Source organism: Simochromis diagramma, unplaced genomic scaffold (genome assembly GCF_900408965.1).
Source record: "Simochromis diagramma unplaced genomic scaffold, fSimDia1.1 OVJJ01000603.1, whole genome shotgun sequence".
In the NCBI taxonomy this organism is placed as follows: Eukaryota; Metazoa; Chordata; class Actinopteri; order Cichliformes; family Cichlidae; genus Simochromis; species Simochromis diagramma.
This window is the reverse complement of record NW_024387414.1, coordinates 7985463-7999818: the sequence shown is the minus strand read 5'-3', so window position 1 is coordinate 7999818 and position 14356 is coordinate 7985463. Positions and strand designations below refer to the sequence as shown.

Genomic DNA, 14356 nt, shown 5'->3' with positions numbered 1-14356 from the left:
CTTTCAAAGAACTTGCAAATATATTTGACTCCCAGCAGACAGGAAGGCTTACCTGTGTGTTGTGACTTGCTGATTAAAGTCATTCACCTTTCTCACCTTGAACTCTCGCTGCTAAGTAGGAAATTAATGAGAGGTACCAGTAACTAGCGTTTGACTTCTAACTATTTTTTCCACAACATACCGTGCCTGGAAAAAAGTCTTAAATTAGACTGACATTTTCTTTGAGCATAAGTCATGTCCGGTTGCTTTTTAAGACTGTGTCAGTGTGTGTTGCTGTATATGTGAAGCAAGAAAACTTAAAATATAGAGTAACTTTTTGATGTCTAAACTGTGACACATTTATATTATCTCTGACAGAACAGGTATACATTTTTTTACTTGATATAAAAGTGTCATGTAGCAGCATTATGTGTTTATTTCCTGAGTGGGCAGAACACGACAAGCCCAGGCATGTCTGACAGCAAGTGCCACATGTAAATGGTGAATCGACTGGTTCTTATATAACGCTTTCTACTCTACCTGAGCACTCGGTGTACTTTATAGCTCATTCACCCAAGTGCTTGTTTTCTGTGCTTAAGTGCTTTCTATCTAATATTCACACGCTGATGAATGCATCGTAGAGAAACCAGGGTCTCGCAAAGATACAAGAATACAATTTGAGTTTATCTTGCCCAAGTACCTCAAGTTGGGCCTTTTTTAGGGTTTGAAACCCACAGAGATGTGGTGTTTGGAGAAAATGCATCCCAGCTGTCCGATAATCTTGACACATAAGGGATGACTAAGGGTTTTGACAATGGTCATGACAAATGCATATTAATGATCAAGAAAATGACCTCGCAGCCCATTTGTTCGTCAGTGGTGCTAGTTTCAGTCATTATGCAAATGTTTATAAGGTTAAAGAAACCTGCATTCAGCTGAGGCTGAAGACGTCACTTGGATGTGTGATGAAACATTTCTCCCACTAAAAATGCTACGTCCAGATGAACAGAATCAACTTTTTGGGTTGTCATGAAAGTGTTTTACTTCATCTGACAGAGTATATACACTTGTTTGTTTACTCATAGTTGCCAGAGTTTGTCTCCTCTACATAATGTTTAGTAGGTTTTTCACTTGCACGTACAGAAATGGCCAACAAGTTAATGTCACGTCGTAAGCGGTCACGTGTCCCCAAAATCTCTATGCAAGCCTCCAAGGATGGTTTGGTAAAAAGGGAGCTACTTCAAATACTTCAAACCTCCAAATAAGCCCAATAAAAAGCAAGAATATGCAAGAAGTGCAAAATAGGCAAGAAAACTGTTCTCACTAAAGGAGGAAATGGCAAACTTGTTTCACCAGTTAAGGGTCGAGCATGAAAGGAGGGCTATGACAGCATGAAAGGAGGAGATGCTAGCAGCTGGTGACATGTAGACCCTGACCAGTACAGGATTTTAAAAGTTCTATATTCCAATATATCAGCCACTATATTTATTTTTCTCAGACATTTAAACTATACATAGATTTACTAAACATTTGTCATGTGTAGTTATTTCTGAGTCCTTGCTAAGATGATATGACGGTGCACTTGAGAAATCTTTTTACGCCAAAAACAATCTTGTCACAGGAACTTGCGGATTACTTTTTTCCTCCCAATTCTGCCCAGATCAGCTGATTGTTGTGTTCGTGGCGTTCCAAACATGGCACTAATAGGGAAGTGCTTATGAAGTTATTTGCACGCTTAGGAGCATGAAGAAGTTGATCCTGGTTTTTCAAATGGCGCCAACAGGGAAGTTATGCAGTGACCTTTGGTGGACAAACTATGCAACACTGACACTGACTGAAGGGTGTTTCTCCCAGATCTTCTTTACTTTAACTTCATTTTAACCTTAAATTTAATTTAGAAGCCATTATAAATGCAGATATGAATATATCAGCACAAAGATAATATTCGCTGAGAATTGGTCTAAACTGATATTTCTGGGGGGACAAACTGAATGAAAATTTCTGATATCGTTAGATGGTGGTAAAGGAGGGTTTTAATCAGCTGGGTAAAATTGTAATTGTATCTGTCCGTATTCTGTAGGGTTTTGTAGAGTTGGTGTCTTTATACTCGCCAAGTTTGACGTCACATTACCTGGCGTCCACCACGGTATTTGTAGCACTTTGGACCGTCTTGCATTTCAGTTTTTGTAACCTAGTGCACTGGATCACTGCACTGCAGATGGGTGGAAGATGTGAGTGTACGTTGGGTCAGTTTTTAACCGCGATTTTAATTATATTCCTGTACCGAAGTTAAGAGAGCTACAGATATACAGAGGGAAATGGTGCAACAGTTTGAAAAGAAAAAACTTCGTGGAAAATAAAAAAAATAGCAAAAAAACTTAGCAGCACTCCAGCACAACCTTTTTTTCAGAAGATAAATCACAATAATTGAAAGAAATGGCAGGAAAGGTTAAGATGGCTAACAGAAGGGTATTTCTGTGTCCTGTCAGGTGGTTGTCGATACTGCGCAGATTGAGAACAAGGAGGCCTATGCTCCCCAGATCACTCTGGAGGGATCCAAGGTGGTGGTCCAGGTTCCTTCTACATGGTGAGTACAACGTGAGAAATGCAACACACAAGTTGTTTTTATGAGTTTTTTTTTTTTTTTTTTAGCGTGGCATATAGGTAATATGTATACATTTTTTCATTGTTTTTGTTTGTATACATGTTATTCAGCCTTTTTGCCAGGAAATCATAATTAAAACAGGTACCTGGGCTGTTTACTACAGTCGCAATCAAAAGTTTAAGACCACTTGAAAAATGGCAGAAAATCATATTTTGCATTGTTGGATCTTAACAAGCTTCCAAGTAGAGCGTCAACATGCAACAAGAAGAAACAGGAGTGAGACAAAACATTTTTTGAGCATGCATTTTATTGAAGACAACACTTAAACTGAAACAGTTTAAATAGTTAATGTTTTACAGCTGATCAAAAGTTTCAGACCACATGCCTTTAAAAGGTGAAATCTGTGCAAAAATGTGGATTCATTGTCATTTTCTGTCAGGTAGTCACACTGTCATGACGTTCTGATGGTAAAGGCGAAAAACCTTTCCCTTTATGAACGTGGTCGGGTTGTTGAACTGCATAAGTAGGGTCTCTCGCAGTGTGCCATCGCTGCTGAGGTGGGGCGCAGTAAGACAAGTCATGTGGAATTTCTTAAATGAACTTGAGGGTTATGGAGCAAAAAAGTCAAGTGAAGACCCAAAGAAATTTCACCAGCAATGAGGCAGAGGATCCAATTGGCTGTCTGTGAAGACACTGGACGATCCTCGACCCAAATTAAGGCGGTTAGTGGTGCCAACTGCAGCCCCATAACATCAGACTGTATCTGAGGCTGAAGGGGTTGAAAAACAAAAAACGTCTTCAAAGGCCTCGTCTCCTTGAGCGCCACAGACCTGACCATTTGGACTTTGCAAGAGAGCACCAAACATGGGACACTGAAAAGTGGAAGAAAGTTTTATTTTTTGATGAGAAAAAATGTAACCTTGATGCAACGTTGCTGGCATGACAAGCAGAACCCATGTGAGATGTTTTCTATGCGCCACAGTGGGGGGAGCGCCATAACGGTCTGGGGTGTTTTCCTTTAATGGAACAATGGAGCTTCAGGAGGTGCAGGGGTGTCAAATGGCCGCTGGCTATGTCCCCATGTTGCAGAGAGCATCCTTCATGACTGAGGGCCCTCATCTCTGTGGTAATGACTGGGTTTTTCAACAGGACGATGCTACAGTACACAATGCTCGCAGGACAACGAACTTCTTCCAGGAGAATAACAGGGGGTCATCCTGCATGTTCCCCTGATCTAAATCCAATTGAGAACCTTTGGGGATGGATGGCAAGGGAAGTAGATGCCCTTCGTGCAGCCATCTTCAACACTTGGAGAAATGTTCCCAGGCACCTCATGGAAACGCTTGCATCAAGCATGCTGCAACAAATTTTTGAAGTGATCAATGGTGGAGCATTGTTTTCAATAAATTGCATGCTCAAAAAATGTTTTGTCTGACTCCCCTTTCTTCTTGTCGTTGAAGCTTTACTTGGAACCTTGTTAAGATCCAACCATGGAAAATGATTTTTTTTCCCCCCCATTTTTGAAGTGGTCTTAAACTTTTGATTGGGACTCCATCAGTTCATCGTCACACTGGCTTTTAATAAGTGTAAATTTAGTCAACCTTAAAAAGCTGCATCCCAGTGCTCTCTTATTTGGCAGTTGGTTTTATGATGGCAAATATCCGCCGTAGACTGATTTTTTTTTTTAAATAAATAAAATAAGATTGATGAGGCCAACCACTAGTTTTTGAAGACAAGTTATGATGCCTGGAACCAGACAGGATGAAAGACGGGCTGGATCTTATTGTGAAACAGGGGACAGACATGAGCATAGTCTGCAGTCATCAGAAAAGTGTTTACTGAGATCACAGACCAAGAGAGCTGAAAGTTTGTCTTTTGTTTTTTATTTGTTTTTTATAAACTTCTTTACAACAGGAAGTCTTTTTGCAGCCAGAGGAGTTGCCCCCTGCTGGCCATTAACAAGAATACAGGTTTAAAGTATTAATGTGTTGGCTTCACTTTTCAGAGCCAGAAGCTTTATTCATCTTTTACAAATTCTGTGGCCAATGCTGATGTTTAAATACATGACAAAAAAACAAACAAAGAAAAACTGCTCTTACACTGCAGAACTTCAACTTTACTTATTTATAGCATCAGCTGTAAATTTTCAAGCACACCTACACATGTGCTGACTGAGCTTTGGGTAATAAATCAATGCATTAGTATCTGAACCTTTTCATTGTGGGTTTGTGAGCAGACAGCAGAATTTACAGTCCCTTAGTAAACAGATAAGTAACATAAAAATATAGACTGTTGGAGACAGTTGAAAATTGAAGGCAAGTAAATTGAAGTTGGTATTATGGAACAAATCAACACATGCTGTTGATTTGGACGGTTTTATACAGACTTTAAAGCTTAAGGCTCAAGAGGGATTGAGAATGTGTTTGATATAAAATATTTAATAAACAGTGAAATGCTGGTTAGTGCCTTCATACTTAGGTAGTATATAAGAGATTTTTGTGTAAATGATGTGTACTTAAAAACTGAGCCATATCATTGGTATTTGTGGTGTTAGAAAAGTCAAACTGGTTTTTGATTCAGAGCACTTTTTATAATGGTCCTGGAAGAAGGCATTTCTCAGAGGCTTTTATTTAACTGGCTTTTTTTTTTTTTTAAAGTTATGTACTCTAATGCAGTGCTGATATTATGTGTGTTGTAAATCAAGTCAAACTAGTCAAAGCAAGTATTATTTTAGGGAATAGGGGAAGTATTTCTTCTTAAAACCTCTGTGTCGTGTCACAGTACATAGTTTTGTGATGAGTTTGAGTTTTTTATTTTAATAAAAGGAAGTGTGGGATCTTTTCTTGTTTATAAATATCACATGCCAGATAGTCATCTCACCTGAGCCTTTATGTGTAAGACATATTGTTGGACTCACAGATCATGTCCTGTCCTGTTGTGAATGTTTGTGTCTTTGGGTTCAGGTGTTTGAAGGAGGACCCAGCTACTATGTCCTTACTCCAGCGAAGCTTGGACCCAGAGAAGACACTTGGTCTTGTAGACGTGCTTTACACAGCGGTGTTTGACATCAACAGGTGGAAGGAGAGAAAGTGAGTAGATGTTAGTAATGATTAACTATTTCATTCCATGTTTTGACTAGCTAACACACATTTCTTTTCTCCTGTCCACAAAAGAGAGCAAGCCTTGCCCACTATTCAGATACAGCTACAGAGAGAGAGCCCAGACTATGGCATCCACACAGACTTGCCTCCAGGTACCAGCTCCAAGACCTCTAGTGGACTGCCCAAAACTATATCAAAGCTGACTTCCAAGTTCACAAAGAAAGTCTCATCCAGCTCAAATAGCGGAGGCAGTTTTTCCATCCCTAGTACTCCATCTCGCAGCATGCTAACAACCAGTAACTCTGAGGACAAGGCAAAAGGCCTGGGCCACAGTGATGGGAGGCTACAGAGCATCCTGCAGATGGGCAGCCTGCCTTGTACCTCTGACTCCACTCAACAAAACCAGCTGGCCAACGGTTCAGTTTCTGAAGACCAGGGGATGAACCTGCCCACAGACCAAGAGATGCAGGATGTCATTGACTTTCTCTCAGGATTCAACATGGGCAAATCCCAGCAAGCCTCACCCCTGGTCAAGAGGAGGAACTCTGTGGCTTCTGCTAATCCTGCTGAGCTGAAGCCCCCAAGTGGTCCTTCACAAGCCACCTCATCAATCTCTCACAGTGCCCTGCAGCCTCCAGCTCAGACCCTGCCTCAGCCCCAGCCTCAGCCTCAACCTTCACAGCCAGTACAGAAACAACAGCCTCAGCCTAATCCACAGCCGCCTCCCCCACAGCAACAACAGCCCCAGCAGCAGCAGCAACCCCCTCCTCCACCACCTCAGCAGCCCTCCCCACAGGCCCAGCACCTCTACTACCAGCACCTCCTGCAGCCCATCACTCAACAACAAGCGCCTCCCCCGCAGCTTCCTCCCCAGCAAACCCCACCCCAGGTCTTACCACAACAAAGAGTGGCAAGCAAGTGGCTGGGCACTTCTGGGCAACAGCCTCCGCCGCAAGGACCCCCAGCAGGGCTATCACCCCTAGGTCCCATTGGGCAGTGGGCATCCTCTGGACTGCCAGACTTGAGCTCAGACCTGTACAGTCTGGGCTTGGTCAGCACCTACATGGACAGTGTCATGTCAGAGATGCTGGGTCAGAAACCCCAAGGACCTCGTAACAATACATGGCCCAACCGGGACCAGAGTGAGGGAGTGTTTGGAGTCCTGGGGGACACATTGCCCTTCGACCCAGCAGGTGATGTTTACCTTACAGTTTCATGTCTGAGTTTACATCCATATGAAACAGAGTGAACATTTATTTATATAAGAACAGCTCAACTCTTTAAGTTAAGAAGGCAGACACTCACATCCAGAATATGAAGAAGTTGAGAGCACAAAAATCAGCATGACTAAATTCACCATTTTTGTTACTTGCATTATGCATTTTGGTAGTGATATCCATTAACATACTATGTTCTTATTAAATAAACAAATAATGTTGATTGTGATGAGATGAGGGAACAAACCAAAGAGCCTTTTATTTAGTTTTCTTTCACTGGGTTAGGTTAAGTTTCAGCTAATCCTGCAGCATTGATGGCACTGACTTTCATTATTTTAAAACCTCAGAGAAGCTTAGTAGTGTCTCTAACAATTTGAAAGGTATAGCTGGAGACAAATGTTCAGGAAAGGGGTGTGGGTGGCCTGAGTCTCCCTACAGTACAATCAAGATGAAACCATTAAGAAGATGGTAGTGGGTATCAAGCTGACTGTAAAAAGTTTTTAATTTAAATTCAAATCTTAATCGTGTCATAAAAGAAAATTAGCTTTCAAACATCAGCTGATATCAAAAATAAAGATGCGACTACCAGACAAATATTACTACAGTGCATAAAAGACACTGTAATTTGATTAAATTGAGCAGATTTTTCTTAAAACCTGAAGGGTGACATAAGACACCTGATATCAATATTGGTCAGGTACGATGAGAAGTTGTGGCTACAACTGTAAGTTGGTGATGTGCGCTGAATTTAGCTTGTGTCAGTTATATTTCTTACAGTGCAGCACACTCTTTTGATTGCGTCGAGGCCCATTGTGCAGAGTTGACTTAAGGCTATTGTGATTTTTCTGCTGTGGTAGACAGTCTGGCTGAATAGATTGAACTCCGGGGAGCGAAAGAGAAAAGCTGAGGGTGTCAGAAACTCATAGTTGTGTTTATCCTCCCTTTCCACGCGCAGTTGGCTCGGACCCGGAGTTTGCACGTTACGTCGCCGGCGTCAGTCAGGCCATGCAGCAGAAACGGCAGGTACAGCACATTCGCCGCCCCAGCAACACGCGCAGCAACTGGCCAATGCCTGATGAGCAGCACAGGACCTGGTCCCACCCAGAATACTTCAGCGAGGGGTTGGTACCCATACATCTGCTTTTACCACTCATTCATTGCCAGACAAGTTAACATTTTAGCACGTGTCCCACATAGGGATGTTTAAGAATATATAATGACCCTCAATCAACCAAGCTATTTCAACTAGAATCAGAGTAAGGGCCTTTTTATTATGCATGGTTTTAGTTATTCAACCTATGCTGTTTCATTTATATGTGACAGAGATTCTAAAAATGCTCTTATGTTATTGGTTAAAAAACACCAATTCTACAAATAAATTACATTTTATAATATGTGTCTATTACTATTTCAAAAACAGCTGGTCTTTGGTTCAACAGTACTAAAACCCAAAACTTTGAGTATGTCTAAGTGAATTCTACAGTATTCTGTTATCATTTTAACTCAAAAAATATCAATAAACAAATTGTAATAAAGTCATCATGTTTTTCATCCTTTTCCTTCCATGCTTCTATTTAAAACTGAACCTAAACAAACCTTTGTAGAAAGGTTTGTTTAGGTTTGTAGAAACTGATACCATTGAGCTTTCTGATTACAAGCATGTCATTTGTTTATTATTGGGATCTGACCAATCAGTATTATATGTCAGTATTAGCTGTTTGCCAATCTATCTCTGTCAGCATTCATAAGCTGATAAATGGAAAATTAAAGAAAAGAAACCATGTTATGGTAAATGGCCTGTATTTATATAGCGCTTTACTAGTCCCTAAGGACCCCAAAGCGCTTTACATATCCAGTCATCCACCCATTCACACACACATTCACACACTGGTGATGGCAAGCTACATTGTAGCCACAGCCACCCTGGGGCACACTGACAGAGGCGCCCCAGGGTGGCTGAATATTTACTTTGCATAGTTTGTCATAGTTAAGGTCATTCATGCATGTAAACCAGTAATAAGAACTGCAGCAAATGTTAAGATCATTTCTTTATTTTTTGTATGTCAGAAAGCAAAAGAAAATCAGTCAATCAACAAATGTCAGTTTTGGTCTTAAAATTCAGTTACACTCGGTCTATTGTAGGTAAAGATCTTAACATCAAACATTCAATTAAAAAAAGTATTTTTCTTATAAGACAAACTGGTAGTGAGTTGTTTTTAGGAGGAGTCTTTTAGCAGCACTGCACTTACAGGGGTTGATTTATAAGATTTTAGTGATTGGCTTTAAGGTTTGTTGTGACCAGGTTTCAGATAGCATCTCAGAGCTGCTCTCCCCTGTCACTGTGTGCACAGCCTGAGGCAGATAAGAACCTTCTTGCTGTTGATGTCTCTGAATTTAAGATGAGCAGATCATGGTTCTGCTGTTGGAACACCTAAGCTCTGGATAAATCTGCCTGAGGAGCTGTTATCATCTTTTAGCTCAAACATTTGTTTCTGCTGATATCATTCCTTTGATTGGCCAGCCATGGTTGCATTCCTGACATTGTTTTCACTTTGAGAGTCTGTCTCTGTGTGTGTGTGTCTGTCATTATGGCAGTGCTCCTGTGAGGCAACTAGCACAAAGGTGTTTTTGAGGACTTTTAAAAGTGTTTGTTTTGTCCAATTAATTTAAATCATGTAAACAGCATCCAGAAAGTCATTTAGGAAAAAAGAGAAATACACTATACAAAATAAAGTAAAATGCAGTACAATATTGTTCTATCTTCTGTTGATGTAGCTTTGACAAAATCATATACTCTTAACCACAGATAAATAAATGCTCCCAGAGCCAAGAGCCTATGAAGTCAACAGTAAAGTGTGTACAGAGGTCAGGGCAGGGGGCTGCCCCGTAGATTTTTGAGACTGGAAGTCTTTTTGCAACCAACAAAGGTCACCCCCTTGTGGCCATCGCAAAGCATGCATGTATCAGCAACTTCACATTTTAAAGCCAAAAGCTGTAAATGACAGCAGTATGCAGCATCGTGCTGATTCTCAAATGTGACAAGTACAGATCAGTGCTTTCCTGTTTGTATGTTTGCAATGCATGGATGTCTGACTTTTGGTAGTTTGAGAACCAGCATACTGATGGGTTTCACATATGGTACATTTGTTTTGAAATGTGAAAGCTTTCATCGTCGTGGGCACCGGCATAGTTTTAAACTGTCAAACTGTGTCATGTGATGTTTTGATTATGTTTTTAATTTATCCAACATTAGCAATAAGTGAGGCATTTAGCATGTTTATCCTGGGTGCTCTTGTTTAATTCCACCCACATGTGACACACCATCCTGCTCACAGATGCAAGCAGATAGAAGTAAACAAGCCATCATTGCAGTTATGCGATCTCACTTTTAAACTATGCAAAAATGTATCACTTTTATGCAGCTTTTGCTTTGAATAAAGGCCGAGAGATACTGGGCTTTAAATTCATATGTTTAAGTTGTCTAATTTTGTTGGTTTTGTTATACACAGTTTTTAGTAACTAATAGAGAAATTGCTAACACCTTCTCTGGTTGTGCCCACAGTGATGCTGTAAACAGTGGTTGGTCAGCCAATCAGGGGGACTCGGCCAGCTCTAGTGACGAGACATCTTCAGCCAATGGTGACAGTCTGTTCTCCATGTTTTCTGGGCCAGACCTGGTAGCTGCAGTTAAACAAAGGCGGTAAGTCTGAAAGTCATCCACTTGTGGTGTTTATCTTGTTCTGTCTTCCTGGTTTGGTCCTTATGGAGCCCCGCAAGGGACATGGGAGAAGAAAAAATAAAGCTGAAGTTTTGCAAGATCTTGCAAAAGTTTTGGCCGCATTCTTCAGAGGCCGCCAGCTCGAAGCTGACCGGGAGGTCAAGGCACGATGTGCCGAGAGTGCGGTGTTCCCCCCGACTGTAGTGAGCCTCGACCTCCCGTTAGCTTCGAGATGGTGGGTAACAGACGTCTCCTAAAATGTCGGAGCACTTTTGCAAATATGTGATGTCATGATAAACCGAGCAGATATTTGACGTTTACACAGCTACAGTCACGCCTCAAAATATCTTAAAAGTTTATTTTGTGACCCACAAAGAGTAATATTAAAACTAAGTAGCTGCCGCCATTGTTGGAAACGAATTGGCTGGGCCGCGCTATGAATTCTGGGATAGGTTGGGTTACGAAGGATACACTGACTCGGCCTTCAAATGTGACCTGCAAAGTATGCAGTCTATTTTGCGAGATCTCGCAAAACTTTTGTTTGCAAAAGCTCATCTTAATTAGTTTTTCTCCCATGTCCCTTGCGTGGCTCCGTAGGTCATCGTGTTTATCTCAGTAAAAATATCTGCTGCAGTTTAACATTCATCAGATACTCTTTGTGAGTATGTTCAGTGTAGATTTCTCTGTCCTCAGGAAACACAGTTGTGGTGAGCCTGAGGTGTGCACTCTGCCTTCACCACCTCTCCATCACATCGGCGACGATAGCCAGGTAAAGTTTGAACCCCTCTGTGCCAGTGAAATGTCACACTTCATTTTATTTTACGCTGGACTAATTATAGATTCCTGTGTTTAAGAATGGTTCAGGAACTCCCCCAAAATAATAAATGTGTCAAACGAATGTGAACAAACAGCTGCTATGAGTCCTAAATGTCTAGGTATCAGCTGAACTACACCCAGATCATACTTTTATGCAATACCTGTTTGTACCACGGGATTCTGCAATGAGTCGGTGTAACATCCGTATAACCAGGCAGGTCATTAATGGTAGCACACAGTGGATGTAGCCACCGTGACATCATGGATTGGTTAGGGAAGTCCCGTTATGAAGCGTTTTCAAGCAAGGGTAGGAATTGGCTCCAGAAGTGCATAATAGACTGCTGTGAACATTCCCGTGAAATCCTCCTTTCTGACTCTTGGAATTACCTGGATTTACAAAATGAGCCTAATATTCTGTTTAATATGATCTGAAAGTAGTGATTGAGATTATAAAGTCACCAGGAAAATACTGAAGTCACAAATGTCAGATTAAGTCACGTTCACTTCCTCTTCATTCTCAAACCCAGAAGCTACATCCGTGTTTTACACACATACATTAAAAGATGGCTGTTGAGAGAAAAATTACAGTCTAGGAAAAGCCAAAACCTCTTGAGGAGATTGGGGTAGGGCTGTAAATTAAAAGAGCAGGAGCACTGGTGAAATGCTGCCCCCTGGTGGGGAAGGTTTAGAAACAGTTTGCAGAAGATGATTACAAAAGCGCCTTTAACCATTTCTACTATTTTTGATTGCATGTTGACTCGTCATGTTCCGGCCTCCTCCACAGGACAGCAAAACTAAAACTTGGCCTCCCAAAGCACCGTGGCAACACTCCACCCACACCAACACCATGCCCAATCCCAGCTCTTCCTTGTACCAGATGAACATCCCTCCTTCTTCCCAGTGGGGCGACTCCATGCCAATGCTCCAGTCTCCCGTGTGGTCTACTGCCAGCGACTGCTCCCCCTCCACCGGCATCTCCTCTGGTTTTCCGTTCACCCAGCAGCAGCAGCAGCAGCAACAGCAGCAACATAAACCGATGACCAAGGGCTTTAAATCCTTCCCCGTCAAGCATGAGCACAGACCCTCCTACCTTCACCAGTACTGATCCCGATCTAATGTCTAACGAGTCCACGGTGAAGTGCCACAGAGGACCCGTAGCTCTGTTACATGAGCCACTGAGTGGGCCGAGCTACAGCCATTAAACTCCACACCCAGCGAATTGGAAATTTTCAAAAGCCTCACAGGCAACGTAAAGTATACACACTGGCTCGACATTTTTTTGTATCTATATTTTTCCATGTCAAACATCCCCATCAGAAAAAGATGTATTTTGAAGTTTTTCAAACTGCCATGTTTTAACCATGAAAGGTGCGCATGTCGTGCTGGCAGCAGTTAGTCAGGTGGTCGTTTCTCTGTCTGTCGAGCAGAAATTTCCTCAGACAAGAGCTGGAGACGTGCAAAGCCGTCACCCACTTGCTTCTGCAGCTAAAAGTGTGAGTGTGTGTGTGTGTGTGTGTGTGTGTGTGTGTGTGTGTGTGTGGAGGAGGGGATTACAAGGGGGCAGGGGCTTAAAATGCTCTCATTTTGCCCGTAATAAATATACTGTGTCTACATAGCTGTAACTGCCAAATCTCATGCAAGATGACCCAGAATACAGCTACCATCTACTGTTTCATAGCTTGTAAAATAGTGAAGTTGAAATATAAATATTTAGTACTTTTTATTAAGAGGCTTTGAGCAGGCTCAGCATAAATATAGTAAGTCACTGCAGAGGTGTAATTTGAGAGAAATACACTACTTTTTCAACAACTGACCAGAGTTAAGAGTTATAGCAGTAACTATGTGCCATGTTGGTATCGATAGCACTTGCAGAATATTATTTCCAACCAAAGCGTTGTTCGGAAGACGAATGGTGCTGAAGAGATGAGAGGCAGTCTGAGATTATTGATCAACATGAAGTTAAACACCCTACTGGATGTGAGCATTAGGGAACATCTTCATTTCCTCTTCTCTAATTGGCAGTTGTTGGCTCCAGATTGACACTAACTCCCATAAACCTAACGTTTCTTCTTTGTTTAATAACACAATATTTTTTGTGTACAATTATTGACAGTATTAATCTTATTTTTGTATTTTCTTACATGTTATACCATACTGTATGTTAGTATTCCTGCAGACATATTACATAAAACATTATTTTCCACCTCCCAATATGTGAAAAAAGCACATGTTTTTCCTACAGAGTTTAACTACAGCATCGATCTATAAAGGTTACCAAATACGCCATGCTAAACACTAAAACATTGTGTAACGAGGGTGGGTTTTTTGTTGTTGTTGTTTTGTTTTTTCAAGCCCTTGTTTCCTCCGTTCCTATGGCAGTGGGCTGTATTTAAAAGCCCAGAATGTTATCTTTTTGTGATGTTTGCGGATGCCAATGTTGCCTGTATTTATGAAATGACACCATGTTTTCAGAAAACTAACATACTTAACATGTTTACAGAGAATTGTTTGCTGTATATACATATAAATATATATCTTTTTATAGTTAATGTGCTTTGCACAATCAAGATATAGGGTTTGTTGCTTTTTGTCTGTGTTATCTCCCTAACTGTTGCAGCCTTTTTTAAGACATCAGTACAGACCTTGGACTGTAACTGTTAGCTTCTCAGCTGTGTCAAATGGTTTACTAGTGGCTTCTAAAAAAAAACACAAAAAAAGAGAAAAATAATAATAAAAACATGTTGCCCTGATAGAAGATATGAAGGGGGGCTGCTTGGCTTATGTTGCTTATTGTTCTCTTGAGCTGGCAACTGAATCTTTCCAAGTGTACCAGCAATGCAAAAAATAAATAAAAATAACTAGCAATTCAAAATGCTGTTGTTTTTTTTAAATTTTGTTTTGTTTTTTTTTTAAACATAAG

General features: G+C 41.0%; 1 protein-coding gene across 1 annotated transcript in view; it reads left to right on the top strand.

The window, feature by feature from the left end:
- LOC120720993 (granule associated Rac and RHOG effector protein 1-like) overlaps window positions 1-14143 on the top strand; it is a 40651-nt gene extending 26508 nt beyond the window's left edge. The window contains exons 8-14 of the mRNA XM_040010953.1: window positions 2469-2566; window positions 5548-5673; window positions 5758-6878; window positions 7858-8023; window positions 10465-10602; window positions 11314-11389; window positions 12221-14143. Of these exons, the coding sequence (XP_039866887.1) occupies window positions 2469-2566; window positions 5548-5673; window positions 5758-6878; window positions 7858-8023; window positions 10465-10602; window positions 11314-11389; window positions 12221-12541 (2046 nt within the window). The 3' untranslated portion in view covers window positions 12542-14143. The remainder of the gene's footprint in view (window positions 1-2468; window positions 2567-5547; window positions 5674-5757; window positions 6879-7857; window positions 8024-10464; window positions 10603-11313; window positions 11390-12220) is intronic.
- Window positions 14144-14356: the final 213 nt, after the last annotated feature.